This window comes from Trichosurus vulpecula, chromosome 2, assembly GCF_011100635.1.
Source record: "Trichosurus vulpecula isolate mTriVul1 chromosome 2, mTriVul1.pri, whole genome shotgun sequence".
Lineage (NCBI taxonomy): Eukaryota > Metazoa > Chordata > Mammalia > Diprotodontia > Phalangeridae > Trichosurus > Trichosurus vulpecula.
Genome location: NC_050574.1, coordinates 450,754,533 through 450,775,980, shown reverse-complemented (window position 1 = coordinate 450,775,980; position 21,448 = coordinate 450,754,533). Strand labels below are relative to the sequence as shown.

Below are 21,448 nucleotides of genomic sequence, written 5' to 3'. Positions count from 1 at the left end.
AAGTTTCTGAGGCCAGAGAGCATTTCATTTCTATCTGTATTCTCAGCGCTTAATAAATGTTTATTGAACTGAATTAATTTCTCATATATATGAATGGAAGGGAGTAAGTATTTATATAGCACCTACTATTAAATGCCAGGCACTGTCTTAAGTGCCTTTACAAATATTATCTCGTTTGATCCTGACAACAATGCTGCAAGGTAGGTACTGTTCCTATCCCTTTTTTTACAGTAGAGGAACCCGAGGCAAATAGGTGAAGTGACTTGCTAAGGGTCACACACCTAAGAAGTATCCGTGGCTGAATTTGAACTCGGGTCTTGATTTCAGGCTCAGTGCTCTGTCCATTATGCCATTAGCTCAATCAGTGATTGGGAATCAGCTTGAAAAAATTTCTTTTTCAAGATTTGCTATTAGAATTACTGTTTAATAGAATATTTGATGGTATTAGGTAGGGAATGTGACTAGAAATTTTTAACTCTTGTTATGAATGAATCTGAGATACCTTCAGACTCCTTTAGGACCCATCAGAGAATCGTGGGAGAATCCTGTCCGTTTCTCCCCATTCTAGCGCTAGCATCTCCTGTAGCCCAGACTTAGAGGAGGAGTCCCTAATCTGTGCTTTGACTGCAGCCTCTGCATCTTTGGTTCTCTAACGTCGTATAATAATTGCATCCTAAGCAGCAAGCTAATGATTCCTGTCCTCCTTTGTGGGTGTGAGAGCCATTCTATTGTGAGGGCTTGAGGCTAGAATCCTGCAATGGGGAAAGCTTGGGAAGGTCCCAGATTCTCAAAGGTTAAATCTTGTGATCCATTAGCTGTCAGAAGAAATAAAGTTACCTTATGGTGTTCTTGTTTTCATTTAAACCTAATCTTCCCACTCACCTGGTTCTTTTAGGCCTGCTCTAGCATTTTTTTTCAAATACTAGATGTACCGGTTCCAGTGCATTGCGTGGTGGAAGTTTACCTTTATGATTCTTGATACTTTGGTTTTCTACTTGATGCTTCCCCCCCCATAAATACAGGTTTGTTTCCTTTGTCTTCAGAAAATGTCATCTCTGAGCAGTTTAGATAGTGTTGCAAAATTGCTTTGTGACATTTTGATTAAGGGTCTGACTAAGCAATGTTTGAGCTCTTCTATAAGAAGATAGTAGACATAGCTTTCCTGTGAAATTCTAACACGGAGTATTTCACAACTGGGTCAGTGTGTACTTGTAGTTTCAAGTGAAATTGTTTGAACACACCTTTTACTGATTAAATGAAAAAACATATAGGGTATTCACATTTGCATCTGCCTCTCTGACTGTGAGGCATGAGACTGCAAATTAGAAGACATCATATGAACCTAGCATCAATTAGGTTGAAATAAAGTTTATTCCAGCAATCTACTGAGCAGCCTCGTTAATGTCAAGGCTAATGAATGCTGCTGATGAATAAATTCCTGAAGAAGAAAGGACTTCCAATCGGAGGTAGGCTCATGATGCCATCAATTAGAGCCCGAGAAAAGAAAGGGCAAAGAAATTCTATGCATATGAAGATAAGTCCTTTAATTTGCATTTGTTATAACCTCCTCTGCTGTTTCCCTTTTCTGGTTAGGGTCATAATATTTATGGATTTGATCTGGAAGTGCTACTGCAGAGAATTAATGTGTGCAAAGTTCCTCACTGGTCTAAGATAGGTCGCCTAAAGAGATCCAACATGCCAAAGCTTGGGGTAATTAAAGCAAATGTTTATTTCTTTACTTGTTTAGTTAAAATGATAAAAATCCTTAATGTTTCTTGTAGTAAGCAATATAACTGAATGTAACTAAAATTCCTGTGTATAGATACTGCTTTGTATGCATTTTAACTTTTCTAATAAAACGTCTTTGTCCCTTACTCTAGAGGATAAGCTTTGTGAGAGACTGAAACATGTTTCAAATTTTTTTGTATATCTCTCCCTAGCCTAGTACTATGTTTAGCAGCTAGTAAATGCTTAATAAATGTTTGCATAATAAATGATGATTAGAAGCTACCAGCAGTTCCTTGGTAAAAGCCACACATCTTTAAGATTATGTAAGTTAGTTGTTGAAACATAGCAGCAGCAGCAACCCTAAACAGAGTTTATGTATTATCTCTGTCTGGAATTAGAGTTCAGTAACTGTCGTAAAAGAGAAGTAGGAAGATATGTGGGTGTTGTCAACAAAGTGGTGGGTTTGTAGTTCAGCGTAAAGCACTTTCACAGTAACGTTGACATAGTTAGGCATTTTTGGCCTTATTCCATCATATTGATTTCTTCATGGGTTTCCCCACTATTATTATTACTTACTACTGCCTCCACTCCAATAATCATGGACATAGCTAAATTTGTACTTTAGATGTTTTCATAGAATGAAGCTATTAAAGTTCTTTTGCAAGGCTAACCCCAATTTATTTTTGGACAGTTGATAACTAATTCATTTCAGTAGTGCAAAAGTTCCCAACACATGTTTTGGCCTAAATGTTTCTCTATTTTCATTTGTCTTTTGTTAGCTTTCCCTAAAGCTCATGGTGTTTGTGCTCTCTCTCTCTCTCTCTCTCTCTCGTTCTTTATGTATGCATTTTATTTTCTTTCTCTGTGGATCTGGGTTTGAATCTTGCCTCTGACATTTACTAGTCATGTGATCATGAGCAAATCAAGGCTCTCTGGGCTTTAGTTTCTTTGTCTAAATTAGGATAACCTATAGCAGGGCTGCGGGGAACCTGTAGCCTCAAGGTCACATGTGGCCTCGGGTGCAGCCTTTTGACTGACTCCAAGTTTTACAGAACAAATCCTTTTATCAAGGAGATTTGTTCTGTGAAGTTTGGATTCAGTCAAAGGGCTACACTTGAGGACTTAGAGGGTCACAGGTAGCCTTGAAGCAACAGATTCCCTACCCCTGACTTACAGTATCTCTCTTACAAGGTTGACATAAAACTCAATTCAGATGAGGTTAGAAAAGTGCTTTGTAAACCTTAAATTATGTTAAATTATGTAAATTTCAGGAATTATTATTAATGCTGTAATATATATGATAAAATATCCTTAGGATTTATTTAGATTTAGATCAGAGATTTATTTAGAACTGGAAAGAACCTTAAAGATAATCCAGTCTAACCCTCTCCTTTTACAGATAAGAGTCAGAGGCCCATAGAGGTTAAGAAACTTGCTCAGGGTCACACAGGTAGTAAGAGTCAGAGTTGGGAACCCAACCCAGGTCCTCTGTTCACAAGTGGAGCATTCTTTCCATTTCACTACAGTGCCCTTCTTATTGGTTGGTGTTCTCTGATGTGATTTTGGTAGGAACTTTTACAATTCCAGTGACTTTTTTGGTCAAAGAAATGAGGAAAGAGATTTTTTGGTTTGTATTTAGGAAGAGGGTGAATGTTATTTTAATCCTACATCTGCGGGGATATCTTTTTTTTGTGCCTTTGTCGCTCCCTAATGTTTTAGTAATCTGTAAAACCCTCAAATGCTTTATAGGCCTTATTTGGCTTATAAAAATAAATTTTATAATCCAGCTATAAAATTTCATTGTGCTTAGCATTCAGATGTGTTTCTTTGGATTTCTCTGTATCTTGTTCTGAATAATCTACCTTAAGCATCTACAGGACGTGTCATGATGCTGTTCTCCGGGAAGTTTTATGGGGGCACAGTTATCATGAACAGTTTTGTGCCTCATTCACACTTCTCATCATTGCCTCCTCAAAATACGTTAAAAGAGATGCTCTCAGGGTCTGCTGTATGTGACTCTTGATTGTTTTTTTCTTTTGTATAGGGCCGGGGTGGCTTTGCGGAAAGGAATGCGGCCTGTGGCCGTATGATCTGTGATGTGGAAATTTCAGCAAAGGAGTTGATTCGTTGCAAGAGTTACCATTTATCTGAACTGGTCCACCAGATCCTGAAAGCTGAAAGGGTAACGATTCCGTCAGAAAATATACGAAATATGTACAGGTGTGTCCTAATTTGACCTGCTTTAATACCATAGGTACCTAGAGTTTTGTGTGTTTTGCATTGTTTAAAGTAGAAGATAACGGACTAGGTTGTAGAGTTGGAGAGGGAGAGAGGGTTACCTCTATAGCACTGTTGGGGTGTTTCTGACCATCAGTTTGGAGTTATGTATGACTTTGGCCGTTGTGATGATGGGAAAATACGCCTCCTCTCTCCTCCGTCTCCACCCCCATCTCCCCATTGTATGTATTGAATGAGAAGGCTCCCATCATTCCTTTATTCCTTTTTTAGTATTGCACATTGATTAGGTGATCATTTGTCTTCTCAGTAGTGTAGGTTTAATCTCCTTCATTCTTCCTTTTGTATAGTGGAGGCTGATTGTAAGTTTCCTCAGTGTAGCACTGGCAGTATAAAAGACGAGAGTCTCCTTTTGAAACGATCAGAGACAGTTATCCAGGTTCGCATTACTCTCAAAGAGACCAGAGATGACCTGGAGGGGCAGATATTCCCTCTGACCCTCTCAGAGACTCTTTGTGTACAGTAATAATAATTTACTAAACATTGTCTCTGATGGCTGGAGAGGTTTCTGACTCTCCCTGTCAGCCTGATGGATTTCTACTGGTAGTTTGTCCTCTGGAGGAATGTGATTGACGTGATTTTTAAAATGGAGAATAAACAGTATGTTGTCTTTATGCATAATTTTGTTTTTCATCCCTGAATTATTTGTTTGGTTGAAATTGGTATAAATATTGTGGAAATATAAAATTTAGACATTATTTAATCTTTACTTTTCTGATACTGACTTCATGGTTTTTCAGGCAGATTTCACACTAACAGCCCAAATGTAAATTAATTTTGCATATGAAATTCATATAGATATACTGTCTTGACTTTGTTCACAAGCTTTTTTATATTGACCAAAATGATAATGGACATTAGTTGCAGAAAGTAACTACTCTAATGTTGAGATGGCAGCAACCTTGAAGTTTATTGTATTCAATTTACTTGAAAATTTATTAACTTGCTATGTAGTGTTTTTATATTTTAATAACTTCTGTCTTAATTATTTCCTATGCAGTGACTCTCCTCATTTAATGTACCTTTTGGAAAACACCTGGAAAGATGCCAAGTTCATTCTTCAAATCATGTGCGAGCTCAATGTCCTCCCATTAGCACTGCAGATCACAAACATTGCTGGGAATGTTATGGTAAATCCATTTAATAGAAGGGGGTTGGGGGAGGCATGACTTAAAGAAGGGGGCAATTGTGTCCGGTCAATTTTTGGCTATGGTAGATCTATGGCAACATATCTGAATCCATCCTTTGAAAATAAATAACCTAACATTCTGAAAAATGTGCTTCCTTTGTTTTGTGTAAAAGGAATGTAGTGGTGTTAAAGGGGGAGAGAAACAGCAGGCGTGGTCTGTTGAAATTTGGATCAACTTCACAAGGTTCCCCCTTCAAACATGTAAAACTGTCAGTTCATTGGTCTGAGTGGGAGAGGAAAGATAGGTAAACAGTTAATGGACTATTTAAGTGTTCTTTTCAGACAAAATAATTGAAGAAAAATTACAAAAGATTTTATATATTTGGTTGCAACTTTTGTTTTTAAGATTATTGAATGAGGTGAAGCATTTTGAAATTTTGCTCTAGCTTTCGTTGGTGGGGAATAGAAATAATGATTTTTTGAACTTTTCTTTTTTGTAGTCAAGGACAATGATGGGTGGTAGATCTGAGCGTAATGAATTCCTGTTACTTCATGCCTTTTATGAGAACAACTATATTGTACCTGACAAGCAGAATTTCAGGAAGCCTCCACAAAGACTGGTGGGTCGAAGATGTGTCAGACTTTACCCTTTCCTTGACTACCTTTTTTACTATGCAGATTTTAAGCAGTTTTTTTTCCCTTTGGTTTAACATCTACTTCTGAAATAATTACATAATTAAATCCTCATTTGCAGTCGAAGCCTTGTACGTAACAAGACTGTACCAATTGTCTCTGTTGATTTTTCTTCCTATTTTTCTGTGCAAATAAAAATCTGTTCATGGATGTTGAGGAGGCCGGAGGGAAGGCATTTGGTGATGAGAGACAGTATGACATAGTGGGAAGAATCCTGGACCTAGGAGTAAGGAGACCTGGACTTGAATGGTGGGCTTGTCGGTCAATAGCTGTGGGCTTGACTTCCTCATTTATAAAATGAAAGGAGTTGGACTGGATCCTCCAAGGTTTTATGACTTAGTGAAAAATAAACGTCAAAGTCTTAGGGAAAATATTGAAGGCTTATTAAGTGAGGAGTTGTATTTATTTCCTCAGCTTCTTAATTATAGGTTTTCTCTGTGCTCCATCATTAGATATTGGTAAGATTGGGATGAAAGATCATATACATGCTTTTGAAATTGTCTCTATAACCTTGTTTTTAGTTTGGTTAGGAAGTATCCTACTGTGAACAATGTAAGTTTTGGCCAAAACAGTTCAGTTTTAGAATATGAGACATATACTCTACAGCCTGTCTCAAAACTGACACAGGAAACATTTATTTAAACTCATCGATGCATAGAATTGAAGAGTTCTAAAGGGACATTTAGTTCAACTTCTTCCATTTATAGATGTAGAAAGCTAAGTGAAATGACTTTCTCAGGCAAAAGTCGTGGCCAGATAAGCTAGCTTGTTTGAATCTTTTTGCAAACAAGGGGATTTTTTTTTTTCACATGTTTTGGGTTTCCCTGAACACCTGGATGCCCCTAAGACAGGCCTGCACAAGCTGCTGCCTGCCAAAGATTTTGGGTGGTTCACGAAAACTGTAGAGGAAAATGTCCTGAAATCCCTTGTCCTGCCTGTGGCCTGCAGGTTATGCTGAGTCTTGTTTGCAGTTCATACTGGCCAGCGACAAACCTGTTATCTTCTCAGTCCCTCATCAGCCATAACTGGAGTAACTATTATTTCCTTCGTATTGATAAGGAAAATAAGTCTCAGAATGTGTGCCTGCCCAGGGTCACAGAACAAACCGCATTGTAACTGAATTGGTAATCCAGATCTTCTGACTCCTGTTAAAGAGCTTTTCCCATTATCCAATGTTGACTCTTCCTGTAAGTTTCGTAGGTAGATTTTGTTAATATAAATTTTTTTTTTTATAAATAGTGTGGGGTTGAAAAGGACTAATGTTATAAATAATGAAGTATTCTAAAGATGATTTTTGAATGGTTCTTTACCCATTATTTTGTCAAAATTGCATAGTGAGAATGAGGAAGACAGATCATTACCAGATTTCTTTCTCTTCTGTAATTAATTCTTTATGGTTAGTCGGGTTTGGATTTTTCTTTGTTGATGATAGGGAGATGAAGATGAAGACATTGATGGAGATGCAAATAAATCCAGAAAAGGACGAAAGAAGGCTGCGTATGCCGGCGGCTTGGTGTTGGATCCTAAAGTTGGTAAGGTTTAGAGCCTGAATGCACTTGTTTTGAGGACATGGCAGCTGTAGATGCTGAAACACTTTTGCCTTTTGAAAAATAACCTTTTTTCCCCCTCAGGAAATCCTTCAGCCTGTTCAGAGAGATTTCTTTGGAAAGGAGAGTACTTTGGAGATTGAGATGTATTTTACAAATCTAGAAGGAACATTTTTTTTTATTTAATAGAAAACTATCACTGTTACTGATGATTTTGTTAGCCACATTTATGTAGTTGTAAGAATGTTGGATTTGAAATCGAGAGGATCAGTGTTCAAATTCCAGCTCTGCTATCTGCTCTCTGGCCTTGGGCAAGTCACTCGCTTTCTTGGGGACTTAATGTTCTCATCTGGAAAACGAGGGGATTGGTCCCCAGGCCTGAATCTGACTGCATGATCCGAGGCAGCCCGAGTTAGGTCTTGAGTCCCTGTCGGATTATACAGGAGGCTTATTGAATCTGACTTCATCCCTTTGGTGACTGCAAGGGTAATTCTCTCCACACATTTGCCTCTTTAGAAAGACCGTAGGGTTAATGTGATGTTTATTAGGTACTTACTACAGAAGAGAGATTTTTGATAAACTTTGATTTTGTTATTCTTTTTAAATACGTCTCTTATCAGTGGACATTGGTTTTATTTCAGTTTCTCCTTCATGTGGAGATAACTGATCCTAAGTGTCCTACATAAACACAGAAGCTATCTGTTCACTCTTGGAAAGTAAACAAGGGTTGGATCGTTCCACTTCTGACAAATCTAATTGAAGGTCTCCTGACTGACCTTTAGCAAGGATTGCTGCTCACTATGTTCTCTGAAGACATATTTGTGGAAAAGAAATGTTTGAAGTTTGTACCATAACATTGTTAACGGGTTGTTAACAGGTTGTCCCTCAGGAAAGAGTGCACCGTTTTTTTTTTTTTTGTTTTTTTTTTTTTTGATGTTGTTGTTTTGAGAAGTCAGAAGCATCATAAGGTTGTGTCTCAGTTGATCAGTGTTGGAAAATGCTAAGGTCCTGTTGGAACTCCCAAAGAGAGTCTGTTGAATTGGGAGCAAGGTGAAATGCAGTCAGCTTTACCGTTCCTTTTGTCTTCTCTGCTCTTTCTCTAGCCCAAGTTAGATTTTCGATGTAGAAGGCCCCAATAATCTCCCTCTTTCACCACTGCCTTGCTGGTGCTTGCTGAACTGGATTGGTTCTGATTTTATGTTCACTCTTATCCATTGATGAAATTCTTATGTATTCTTCTTTCTCCCTGTCCCTCCCAGGTTTTTATGATAAATTTATTTTACTTCTGGACTTCAACAGCCTATACCCTTCCATCATTCAAGAATTTAACATTTGTTTCACTACTGTGCAAAGAATTGCTTCAGAGGACCAAAAAATCACAGAGGTTTGTACTGAATTAATGTAATTTGACTTTATGTTGAGGTAGGACTTGAGAGTAGTTGGCATTCTAGTTTCTCCTTGGGAAGGTTCTTTTAGATGTGCCTTTTCTGAGTAGACAATTCAAAAGGGTTTGAGGTGGAAAGGAAAAAGGGCTGGTATAGTTAGGATTTGAGAAATTGTGAACGCATGGTTGAGTGGTATTTGGAGGGCTTACAATTCTTTATCTGTTTTTGTTTATTAACTGACCAACTCTTAGCTTAACCTAATTGAAATCTGAAGGAGTTATAAGTGGCTTATTGGTCATAAAATAAAATGGTAGAACCTCTTCAAGGAAGATACAGTTGGCCTACATGTTTTGGCTAAAATCAGCTAAAAGGAAAGATCTGTTATGGTCCCACCTTAGCAGACACATCTGCAGTGTTAAAATTTGGTATTTTAGTCTTAGGTAAAATAACCAAAGCTGGGCCTAATGGGATCTGTTTCTTCAGCTTACTTAGATAAACTATTTAGAACTTGTATGGTCTGGGGTGAGTCTTTTCAGATCTGTAATTTGAATAAATTACATATGCTACCCTGCAGGATAGAAAAGTAAAGGTTTTTTTCTATTTAAAATTTTCCTTCTTAATGGTTTTTATAAAATACATTGTTGGGTATTGTTGGTGTCCTCATAGCTTCCTGACTTCATTTATGGGAATTGGGACCACAAGATCTGCCACTAGCTGTATATGTGACCTTAGGCAAGTCCTGTTGGGCCTCAGTTTCTTTATTTAAAAAATGGAAAGATTTTACTAGAGATCCTCCAAGATCACTTGTAGTTCTATAGCTATGATCCTATGACCAGTATACTCAATAAATTAAGCAGTCAACAAGTATTAAGTGCTTACTGTATGCCAGGGACTTTGCTAAGTTCTGGGTATACAAATAGAATGAATGAAAAAAAGAATCTTCATTTTTCAGGTGCCTGCATTCTAATGTGAGAGACAACAAGGAGATGTGTGTGTGTGTGTGTGTGTGTGTGTCTGTGTCTGTGTCTGTGTCTGTGTCTATATATATATATATAAAACACATATTTTATGTGTGTGTGTCTATATATATATATATAAAACACACACACATATATATATAGACACACACACACATAAAATAAATGTAAATATTCACTGGAGAAGTGTGAACTTTCCTTTTAGATTGCACTACAGAGGATTCCTTTTGCAAAAGTGGTTGACAACATTGCCCAGTACAAAATTGAAGCAGAGATTCATTGCCTTGGTTCTTATATTTTCCCCTTGCTTTCTTTAAAAAAATCTAGATTATAGTAGAGATTTGTGAGAGCTGTCATTGTGACTGTAGTGAGCACAGTCCCTTCAGACCCTTGGGAGTGACCAGTTCAGATCATTAGTGCATGTAGTATGCTAGAATAATCTGGATATTTGCCAGTTAATCAGGCAAAGACTAATTTTGCCAACTTGCAAATGCATGCTGTTTGTTCATAAAGGGTTGGAAACTAGGAAAAGTAGATGTGTATACATAAATCTATCCCCTCTGATAGAGAAACAAGTCAAAATTATTTCTCTACTTATAGTCAGTAGTGTCATCCTCTTATGTGAAATCTAGTTTATTAAATCATTAAGCCCTAATCTATTTAATTCAGACAATCTTTGTTAGGATTGAAATCATGTTCCATAACTGTGGAATACAGTAGATAGAAGTGTTGAGAATTTGCTCTAATAAGCAAATAAAAAGAGGTTTTGAGGATTGCTTTTGTCACACCCTGATGTGGAGGTTTAGAGTAAAAAGCAAGTGTGTTCCTTCCTTTCTAGGTATTAATGCTTTAAAACTCTGGTAGAAAAGTAATAATGTATTAATATTTATATAGCACTTTAAGGTTTGCAAAGCTCTATATTATCTTATTTTGACATACATCTAGAACTCTAGGTTTTTTCTAGATAGAGATGGTGTGAAATAAAAGAATACAATACTTTTTGTATAAGACTATGTACAATGAATTCCCATTTCTCCAAGATGATCATTAGGAAATGTGGATTATTCCAGTTATTTAGATAATCTACTTCACTAAGAGATATATACCAGGCATGGAGTGTTGGTTTCAGGTTCAAATATAATTCCAAACTAATAAGACAAAAAGCATCATGTTGCTTTGATGATTAAGATTGTCCTTTAGAATGTTTCTGTACAGTCATCTGTATGAACAGCAAGGACAGATGTGGGCATTCTGATGTAATCACTGAACAACTTTCCTTCAGCGCTTCGCTATTTTCATGTGTTATTTCCTCCCTTCGTCTCAGCATGAGATATTCCTTCTTTTTGCCAAAGCTCATCCCTTTCTCTGTCTTTAATTTCAGACTTTCCCACCTTTTAAGTACTGTACTCTTCTATGTGTCTTTAATCTTTCCCTCTTTATTGTCTCTTTTGCTTTGCCTGCCGATGTGTTTAGGATTCCCTGATCCTAAAAAAGCCCCTCCTGGACCGTCCTCTTACTTCAAGTTATCTTCCTATCTTTTTCTTCTGTGTCAAAACTTCTTGGACACATAGCCCCCATTCAGTGCCTCAGTTTATTTTCCAGCCAGGCTTATTCTTCAACCCCTTGTAATTTGGTTTCCATTCACACTACTCTGTCCTCCACACTGACCTTCTGGACAGTCTCAAAAAGGCCTTTTCTCATTTCTCACCCTTTTTGAACACTGTTGACCAGCACCTTTTTCTGAATACTCTTCTTTTGACTCCCTGGGTAATTCTACTCTCCTCTACTCCTTTTCTGTATTGCTTGCTGGTTGTTCTTTACTGTTCCTTAATCTCTGTGTTCTGCAAGCATTTGCTTTTGGTTGCTACTCCTCCCACTCTCTCCTTCTTTAAGGTCACAGATTACCACTTCAGACTATCTACAAGAGGACTCAGCCTGGGTGTCTTAGCATCTCAAACTTGACATGTCCAAAACTGTCCTTTTTTTCCCCCCCAAGACGACTACTTCCGATGTCCCTGTTGGTCAGTGGCACTACCATTCACCTAGTCACCAACGTTGGAAATGTCGCTGTTCCTGAAGGCATGTCTTTCTACCTCACATCTCACATTCAATAAGTAGTGAAACCCCGTTGATTCTACATCAGCAGCCTCTCTTCATCCCTAAGGTTATGTCCCATTACAGAAGGTCTCATCTGCTGTCTGGGCTGTCCATTTGCCTCAGGCTTCCACTCTCGTTCTTTCAGCCCATTCTTTACAGGGCCGCCTAATTGTGCCTGTGTGACCTTCCTTATGCACGGATTTGAACGTGGCTTTTCTCTCCTCAAAGTCTCACTATGGCCTTCCCTCCCCTTTTAAAGTGGATTTTTTTTGTTTTTACATTGATATTTCCTTCTGTATCTCTTCCTCTCTAAGAGATCCATTACTTACAACAAAGAACTTTTGTAAAAAAACAAAAGAGAAAGGAAAGAAAAAAAATTTGGCAAAATCTGTCAATATTTGAAAATATCTAACAACATGTACAATATTCCACACTCATTGACTAACCACCTCTGCAGAGGAACGAGAGAGGGTACCTTCTCACATCTTCTTTGCGTCCAAGATTGTTCTTGGTAATTTGGACATATTCATTCTAGAGTTTCTTGGTAGTTCTTTCCACTTACGTTGTGGTGACTGTTGTTGTGTATAGTCAGTTCTGCTCTAAGTTCTGCTGTCTACGTTCCTAAAAATCACTGTGCTCCACAAAATTGCACAATAAAAACCACAGAGCTCATAGGAAAAATGGTGCTAGGAATTCAACACTCAAAGACTTTTATCAGTGACACACAAAAAAGATAGGAACTTAATTAAAATGACAGCAGTTTTATGTTAAATGGTTAAGAAATACATAAATACTGCAATAAATAGTAACATTGTCTGTGGTCTTTGGCTGATAAACCTGATGGCCAAGGTCAAGAGGTCAGCCTATGTGGTTGTGTGGAGTGACTCATGAGCAGACACAAAATTTAAGTTATGATAAAATTATTCCCTTAAAAATCACTTATGTTGAAACAAATTCACGTGTTCACAGCAAGCGTTATAGAACTATAGAGCATTAGACCGTACTGCTTCCTTGGCTCTGTAGCAGTTCATGGAAGTCTGTCTGTTTCTCTGTATTCGTTGTTTCTGGAAGCATAGCAACATTCCATTCCATTCATGTGCCAAAATTTGTTTAGCTGTTTCTCAATCAGTAGCTGTCTGTTTTGTTTCTAGATCCTCATGACCACAAAAAACTGCTGCTATAAATATTTTGGTATATATGGGGACTTTTTTTGTTTAAAGTCATTGATCTCTCTGGGCCACAGGGTATGGCTATTTTAGTCACTTTATCTGCCTGATTCCAAATCTTTATTGCTTTCTAAATAAAGCCCTGACACTTTAGGCATCACTTTAATTTTCTAACTTCTTGGCTTAGTATTGTCCTTTTATTTGTGCTCTAGCCAAGCTTGCAAGCTGGACTGCTTGTTATCCCCTATACACATCCTACTGTGTTCCTACACTTGAGAGTGCCTGCTCCACCCCCATGCCCGCCTGTTGAAATCCTGCCCATCTTTTAAAACCCGGATCAAATGCTATCTTTTCATGAAATCTTTCCCCCACCCCCCAGTCAGTCTCTTCTCAGACTTCATACAGCCCTTCGTTTGTATTTTTTTTGTTTGTTTATGCACTCATATAATTTCATATCACAGTTAATTGTTTATGTATTGTATTTGGCTATTAGATGGTGAGCTTGATATGGGAACTTATTTTAGTTAAACTTTGTTTTTAAGATTGTGCCTTGTTTAATCTTTGTGTATCTTCCAGGACCTTTTACAGTGTTCTCTACATAATACAATATTTGATGAAGTTTAGCAAAAAAATAAATCTGGTTATGTGAGTTTGGATTAATATAAATAGTAGTTCACTGTATATATAGCTTACTTAGGCAATTGATATAAAAGAATCAGAGTTTAGTATGAGACTCTTTCTAGATCTTCCCTTCCTTTCCGCCATATTGGAAAATGATAGGTCCTTGTGAGAGTGAGTACAAAGATCATTCATGCTTGTGTAGCTTGTTGCCAACTTGTTGATACCTAATGTTCACAAGCGTGTAAGTGGCTGTGATAGCTCACAACAAATTGGCAGATCCTGAGTTTCTGCTTCTTATGTGGCATGCATGGATTCAACATCCTTTAAGCTTAGAAGGTTTATTTTTAATTCTGAGCCTTTGAAAGGACAAATGTGCCCTTCTTCTAACATAGTCTGCAGTACATTAATAGAAATAATGGTGGCTGCAGAAAAAGTCTGTTTTCCTTGCTACAGATGTTAACAAGACTGCTGTTTGCATTTCTTAAATATTTTTATTCTTCTAGTGATTACAAAGTAATTTACAAATATAAAGTACTATATAAAAAATAAGGAATGCCTTTGAAAATGAGAACTGTCATGACCCAAGGAAGTATATACATTCATAATTTTAAAAGAAACTTTAACTTATAGTTGGATTTTTACTTAAAACACTACAATAGTAGGTAAAGTTCTGAGTATTTTTCAATTCAGTAGTCTGCGTGGAAGGGCAAATGGTCTAAAACAGGAATTTTTAAACATTTTTGGTATGTCACGGACCCTCTTGGCATTCTTTCGAATCCTACGGACCCCTTCTCAGAATAATGTTTTTAAATGTGTTAAATAAATAAGATTATAAAAGAAACCAATTTTATTGAAATAGTTATTTTAGAATACATATATTTTTAAGTTCACAAACCCTAGGTTAAGACCCCTTCACGTAAAATAGTATTTTTTTAACATTTTACTTCTAAGCTCTTGTGACAGCTTTCATTTTCATTTCACATTTAAAAGCAGGCTAGGAGAAGTGGTAAGATTTTCATGTTTGTAAAGAGAGCTTTGTTAACAGATTTCTTTTATTTCACCTGTTTCAGAAATCAGGTTCTCATTTAGCCATGGTTTATCTTTAAATTTTGGGCTAGCTACAGGGGAAAATGAGGTGCTACCAGATGAGAATCAGAGTATGACTAGGAACAGAAGAGGAGGACCGTGAAAAGGATGTTTACATAGTAGCAGGGAGGGAAGAGGTTTTGCAGGGTATCTGGGTCCAGCTTTGTAACTTCTATCTAGACGACTCTCTATTTTTTCTTTAAGGGGTTTTGACATCTAGTTTGAAAAAGAGAGCTCCCCTTCCCCAGGAGTTCCAGTTTTCTCTGATTTTCCTGACTTCGGGCCAGTCATCTTATCTCTTTTTTAACATGAGATTGACAGTAATCATGTAATACATATTTAATATTTTGTAATTAAAAAAAATTAAAGATGCTCTTATTGAATATCTGTAAACATTGTTATTCAAAAAAAGGTAGTTTTATTTGAGATATGACTTTTTGAACAATGCATTATTTGGCAGGATGAAGAGCAAGAAGATATTCCTGATTTACCAGATCCAGATTTAGAAATGGGCATTTTACCCAAAGAAATCAGGAAACTGGTTGAGAGGAGAAAACAAGTCAAACAGCTCATGAAGCAGCAAGATTTAAATCCAGACCTTATTCTACAGGTACCGCTTTTAGCCAGTCCTCTTCCTCCTCAGCTTAGCTTAAGGGATTGTAATGGCATTAGGTCTAATGGTATTTTGAGTCTCCATAGACTTGTTATGCATGACGATGTTGCTTGTTGACAAAGTCAGATGCAAGAATGAGTAGACAGGTTCTGGTATCTTCGGATGGGGGTCTCTTGACGTTCCTTCTTTTGTGAAAGTGAGGCCACTTGGCCAAGATTGCTACCAGGCACTTAGGATTCTGTTGAATTTTGTGAGGCTTCTCTGCTTGCTAATGCTTCTGAACAGGGATGGGGAACCTGCGGCCCCCCGCCTCTGTTCTAGGAGCTGTGGGAATTGAGTGTTAAAATTTTCTATGTGTGTGTCGTAAGGCAGTGGAAGGATGTCTGTCCCCTTTTTATTGGTAACCCAAGATGTGAGCTAAGATAGTTGCTTACATGTTTGTGAATATTAGGTATCAGTAACTTCTGATTTCTTTCTTTTTGGCCATGTTGCAACCTTGCAGTATGACATTAGACAGAAGGCTTTGAAGCTCACAGCAAACAGTATGTACGGCTGTCTTGGATTTTCCTATAGCAGATTTTATGCCAAACCATTAGCTGCTTTGGTGACATACAAAGGAAGGGAGGTAAGTAACAGATCTTGACATCTTTGAAAGTGGGAATTTTTTAACCATTCCTTTTATGGTCAACTAGGAGAACAGTCTTCTTACATATTTTATTAATGTTTTTTAATTGAATTGGATTGTGCAGCTTCAAGTGCCCATTAGAATAACTTTGAGATTTTAAGAAGGTTGATGGAATTCAGAAAGCATACGGAGTTATTACTGGTTGCCAGACACTAGGACGTTTAGGATAGGCATTCATTGATGCATGGGCTTCATCTGCACTCATACTTAATACTGTCTTTCATTATTTTCCCCCATATGCTATGGATTGTGGTTACATTTTAAAAAAAGTCTTAAATAAATGTTGGCTTATAGAGCTGCATTTGCTCAGTCTTGAGAAATAGTGTCCACAGGAGGTATGAATAAGCATGATGGTGGGTCCTCTCTTGGGATACTGTGCTTCAAAGACACAGAGATCATGTTCAAACACATGGTAATGACCATCAGCTTACATGTATGTATCCCAGTCCTGGATTGGGATATACTTTGGACTGTTGCAGTTCTGAAATTGTCTTGGCTCTCAGTTGTGGACAGCCATCCAAATTTTGTTTGGGTAGAATGCTTATCTGAAGATGTAGGCGTTTCCTTAAAGGAGATGATGGAAATGGGTGTTTTAGAGGCTTTTGGAAGGAGAGGATAATTTTGGTTTCTTACGTTAAGTTTACTTTAGAATTATTCAGATTTTCTTTCTGTGCATGTATCCAGCAGCTCCTGATGGAATACCATCTTATTTTTGTATTTAGGAAATGCACTCACTATGCCCCAACTGGGTGATAATACATAGGTTGACTATTGAGATCGGATCAAGGTTACTCTTAAGTTTCTCATGAGAGGCAATAGTTGACAATTTACTCCCTTGGAGAGTGCCTCTTGCTGTTGGGAAATCCCTGTAGTTACATTTTCATCATTGGCTCGGAAACCTGCAAGCTGAACAGGGCACTGTGGGTAATGATAAGCCCCAAATCTGACCAGTGTTTCCGCCTCCCCCCAAATCTATTATATTTTAAGGACTGCATTTCTCATTGAGCTGGATTTAATAGGCAGGTTAACCGCAATTTTCATTTCTCCTAGAAAATAGAACAAAACCAAAACTCAAATTATTTTTAAAAATCTATTTTTCCTTTTTCTCCTTCCTGCCTCCCCTCTTGAAAAATAGTCCAGCAAAGAGGCATCTAGAATTTCATTCCTAACCATTTTGTGACTCAAATTCTTGGGTTCTGGCTTCCCTTTTACCTGAGATTACTATGCCCACATCATTAGCTGTTAGCAGGAGAAACTTGATTATAGTTGTGGTTATCGGGAAATACTAATTATGCAGTTTAGCCCTGGAGACTTTGCCATAGGAGGGAATCTCATTTAAAATCACACATATAGGAAATATTAACTCATGTAATCCAGTTATATTTTTTGATGATTTAATAAAAGCATCACAAGCCAAAATGATGCTCTCTGATAATTTCTGCCTTTGGTTTTGGTCATTTTAAGTGGTAATATTAGACTGCTGATCAGGGATTTGTGATTTGGAAATTCTCCTAAGTTATCATTAAAGGAAGGGAGAGTATCACCAAATGCTAGCCAGTTTTCATAATGTTTGGTTGTAATACAACACCTTTCTAGTAAAGCACTCCTCTTTTTAAGTTCATACTCTTCAACAGTATTTTTTTTTGAAGAACATAGAAGTTTTTAAATCTTAACAGCAGTTACAGCATGAATTATTTGAAGGTTTACATGAAAAGAAATTGGGAGAACACGTTTTAGTATGTGATGATACCAGAATGACCCATTAGAGTGTAGAGTTTGCATTAAAATACAACTTGACATTTACTCTGGGGAGGGCTAGAAATTTGTGTTCTTTTCAATTCTTCAGAGGCTATTTTATACATGCTCATTAATTTTATTAGAAAGATGCAGGTTTAGATTTAATGACCTAATAATTTGTGTAATCAGGTACGTTGTGGCCTTAAGTGGAGACTCGGCATAATTACTTACTGATGCTGTAAAGGGATGACGGTGTGTCAGATGGACGTCAGTGTTACCTGTTCACAGGAGTCATCCATCTTTCACCCTTGTGCTGTTTATAATTTTGGTCTCTTACCGTGGCCGGGGGAAGGTGGTATTTCCGTGAATTCATGAGATACGTTATTTCAGAGAAAGAAGGCTGGGAAATCTTTCTGTAAAGAAAGTCAAGCTGCATCTAGGTGCACAAGCCCAGCAGAGTGTGCAGAGGGGGTGGGTGCCGTCCCCGCGCTCCGAACAGCGTGGATTGCACTTGGACAGTCCTGGCTGTCAGTAGTGAAGCGACTAGTGTCGCAATTGGAGTTCCTGTTCACTAGATGGCGATAGACACCTTGCGATCATTAATCAATTAAGGTTTTTATTCTATGAACAGTAGTGACGGTCGTTTAGTGACCTCCTGTATGTCCAACGTCTTCCAGACTTTTTAAAAATATTTTCTTACTCTAATAAAGACAGTGACTAAAACTGGGTCTGAAAAACTTCAGTCTTGTAATTATTGAATATTAAATGGTAATGTGAGCCTGAGGACTGAAATAGTTTCTGACTTTGGAAGACTTAAAATCCTTAGTTACAAGCTTTAATGGGGCAAAACCGGTTATTTTAATGTCATGGTTAACTTAAATTCTCGTTTCATGCTAAGTCACACTTTAAATAGGGTTTTGTAAATGCCGAAATATGCCCTCGTTAGAATAATTCCTTGATTTATTGATTTAGGGTCAGCTAATCCATTCAGAGACTTCTGAAGAGTAGTAGACTATTTAGGTGAAAAATTTTGAAATTTTAATGTCATGTTTACATATCTGCACTCCATCGTTTGACTATACAACTGAAAATGTAGTCATGAAAATTCTTCAATTTAGCATTCGTGTTTTGTCTTAGAGCAGGAGTTCTTAACTTGAAACACATGACCTTGTTTTTAAAAAATATTATTACCTGTGTTCTAATATAATTGATTTCCTTTGGATTTTATGTATTCTATTCTGTGCGTTTTAAGACACTGTTCTGAGAAGGGGGTCCGTGGGTTTCAACAGACTGACCAAGGGGTGCATCGCATAAGAAAAATTAAGGGCACTTAGCTTAGAGGAATCAATAATCAACAGAACGGCAAGCCTTTTTTGGGGGGGAGGGAAAGGTGACAGGGCTGTGATCTATACTTTCTGTTATGTTTATTACCTTGGAAAAATATTGATTCCTGGACTGGGGATCTGATTCTTAACAGCATTCTTTCAGTCAAAAAATACATTATAATGTTCAAGTATAGAGTTACTCTGAAGCCTCCTGACTTTGCATCTCATCCATTTTCATTCTCTTTGCAGTCGCCTTTACCAGCCTCTTTGCCGGCCTGGTTCCTGATTGCGTGCCTTTGTGTTGCCTGTAATACAGTATGCATGTGGAAAAGATGCCTAGCTCATTGCATGTGAAAACATTCAAAGATGGGGAGAGCTTCTTGAACGTTTTCTTGGGTGTGTTAAAGTAATGTGAAAGGCACAGTAACAGGTGGGTCTGACCACTGCTGTGAACGGTGGTTTTTGGTGAGAAGCAGCTTTTTTAGCATACGTGGAAACTGTGTGGTAAAGTAGAAAAGGCTGTGGGTTCAGAAGTTGGAAGACCTGGGTTTGAATCCTGCTTTCCTTAGGTGAACCTTAGTTTCTTTGTCAGTAAAATAGGGATAGTAATACTTGGAGTGTGTTACAGCGGATAGAGGAGGGGCTTTGGAGTTAGGAAGCCCTGTCTCCGACACACACCGATTTGATGACTTTGAGCAATTCGCTTACCCTCTCAGTGCCCCAGGAAAAGACTATAAATGGTGAGATAATGGTGGTCTGCCTTGTTGTTCACTAATGGTGATGAAATCCAGGCTGGAGAGAGAGCTGACCCTAACTCTCAGGGTTGTTGTGAAGAAAGTTTCTTTCTAAATTAGAAGGTACTAGATGTATAAGGAGGCATTTTTTCTGTTGATGTGTAATAGAAGGGAGATGCCCATCTTGAGATTCAGAATCTTTTTTCTTTTGATACAGTTTAGCGCATAAGTACTGGGATTAATTTATGAAAATAATTTAAAATTCCCTTCTTAGCGTTGCTGAGATAACATGACACATGTGTAGTGTGATTGCCTTAGACTCCTTACATTTTTAAGGTTTTATAGCTCACCCTTGCTCTTTTGCATTCACCAGATTGACTTTCTTTTATTCAGAAAGTAGGCTCCATTTCTGTTTTTAAATAGATGCAGTTCTCTTTCCATTAAAAAACCTAAATTGTAGTTGGCTAGATAAATTTTAAGAGATCTGGACTATTTTTACGCCGTTTTTAGTAGTCGGAGATTGACAAACACTTTTGGCTTCAGCTTTCATCTTTTTTGGCTGTGTGTTTTCAGTTTACCTTCAGATAAAGTGTCTTAAACATTATAGTCTCCAACTTCAGTTGAACATGGAGGGCGTTGTAAACACTTAGCTCCCATTGTCTTCATAGTCAATTTTGACTTCTGGGACGACATCCTTCCTGTGAACTGCTGCTGTGCCGCTGTCTCTAGTTATGTGTGGATGGATTGTGGCGAGGTTCTCTTACCAGAGAATAAGTTTCGCCTTGTGGATAAACTTGAATGTGTGCATCGTGAGGTCATAAATTAGTTCTTCCAAGAAATGACTGCAGTAGAAATGGTTGTTTATGTTCAGAGATGGTGGTAATGGTAGTGGTGAGAAGTGCACAGGTGAAGGTGTCATTAGTCTAAGCCCTAGACTCTTGGAGGATTCATTGGAAATGGCAAGTTGTATCATTTTTATCATGGGGATAGCTCGGTGGTACCGTGGGCAGAGAGCGCTGGGCCTGCATGCAGGGAGATCTGAATTCAAATTCGGCCTCATGCACTTACTTGCTGTGTGACCTTGGGCAAATCAGATAAGCTTCATTTGCTCATTTGTAAAATGGGGATAACGCCTAACTCCTAGGATTGTTGGGAGAATAAGCGCTTAATAGAGTGCCTGGCACCTAGTAAATGCCTGCTAAATGTTAGCTATTACCATCCTTGTTGTCAATGTCGGAGAGCTCGAAGGTCTCACCTTTCCGTAGAAAGGTAGAAATATGTCCATGTGCATAAAACATGCTGGATCTTGAGAGCTTCTTAAAAGGTGACAACATTATTATACGAGTCTTCAGTAAAGAAAACAATGACTTGGATTAGAACCTTTTTTTAAGTTGAAAGAATACTTTTGACATCATTTGTGTCACCCCCCATATTACCCTGTAGAAAGACCTGAAAGCCGAGGTCCCTGGGTAAAGTCCCGCAGATTGTAAGGGGCAGAGCTGCAATTCAGAGACACAGCTTATGGTGCCAGGTCCGTTGCTCTTTCCCCTGCAGAGTTAATAGAGGCCAGCGTAACTGATCTAAGCTCTTTATTACAGAGTATTTAAAAAGAAAGGCATTTTTATTACTG

The 21,448-nt window shown here is 37.8% G+C and overlaps 1 protein-coding gene and 1 non-coding gene across 5 annotated transcripts in view; both read left to right on the top strand.

Moving 5' to 3' along the window:
• Positions 1 to 21,448, top strand: part of POLA1 (DNA polymerase alpha 1, catalytic subunit) — a 322,857-nt gene that overhangs the window by 31,922 nt on the left and 269,487 nt on the right. For 3 of the 4 annotated variants that reach the window (XM_036746570.1, XM_036746571.1, XM_036746573.1), the window contains 8 exons: positions 1,594 to 1,710; positions 3,773 to 3,948; positions 5,024 to 5,153; positions 5,653 to 5,772; positions 7,278 to 7,377; positions 8,652 to 8,776; positions 15,185 to 15,334; positions 15,840 to 15,962. In XM_036746570.1, coding sequence (XP_036602465.1) covers positions 1,594 to 1,710; positions 3,773 to 3,948; positions 5,024 to 5,153; positions 5,653 to 5,772; positions 7,278 to 7,377; positions 8,652 to 8,776; positions 15,185 to 15,334; positions 15,840 to 15,962 — 1,041 coding nt within the window. The remainder of the gene's footprint in view (positions 1 to 1,593; positions 1,711 to 3,772; positions 3,949 to 5,023; positions 5,154 to 5,652; positions 5,773 to 7,277; positions 7,378 to 8,651; positions 8,777 to 15,184; positions 15,335 to 15,839; positions 15,963 to 21,448) is intronic. The other variant, XM_036746572.1, reaches the window with a different exon arrangement.
• On the top strand, positions 8,013 to 8,144 carry LOC118840569. The gene has a single exon (XR_005009745.1).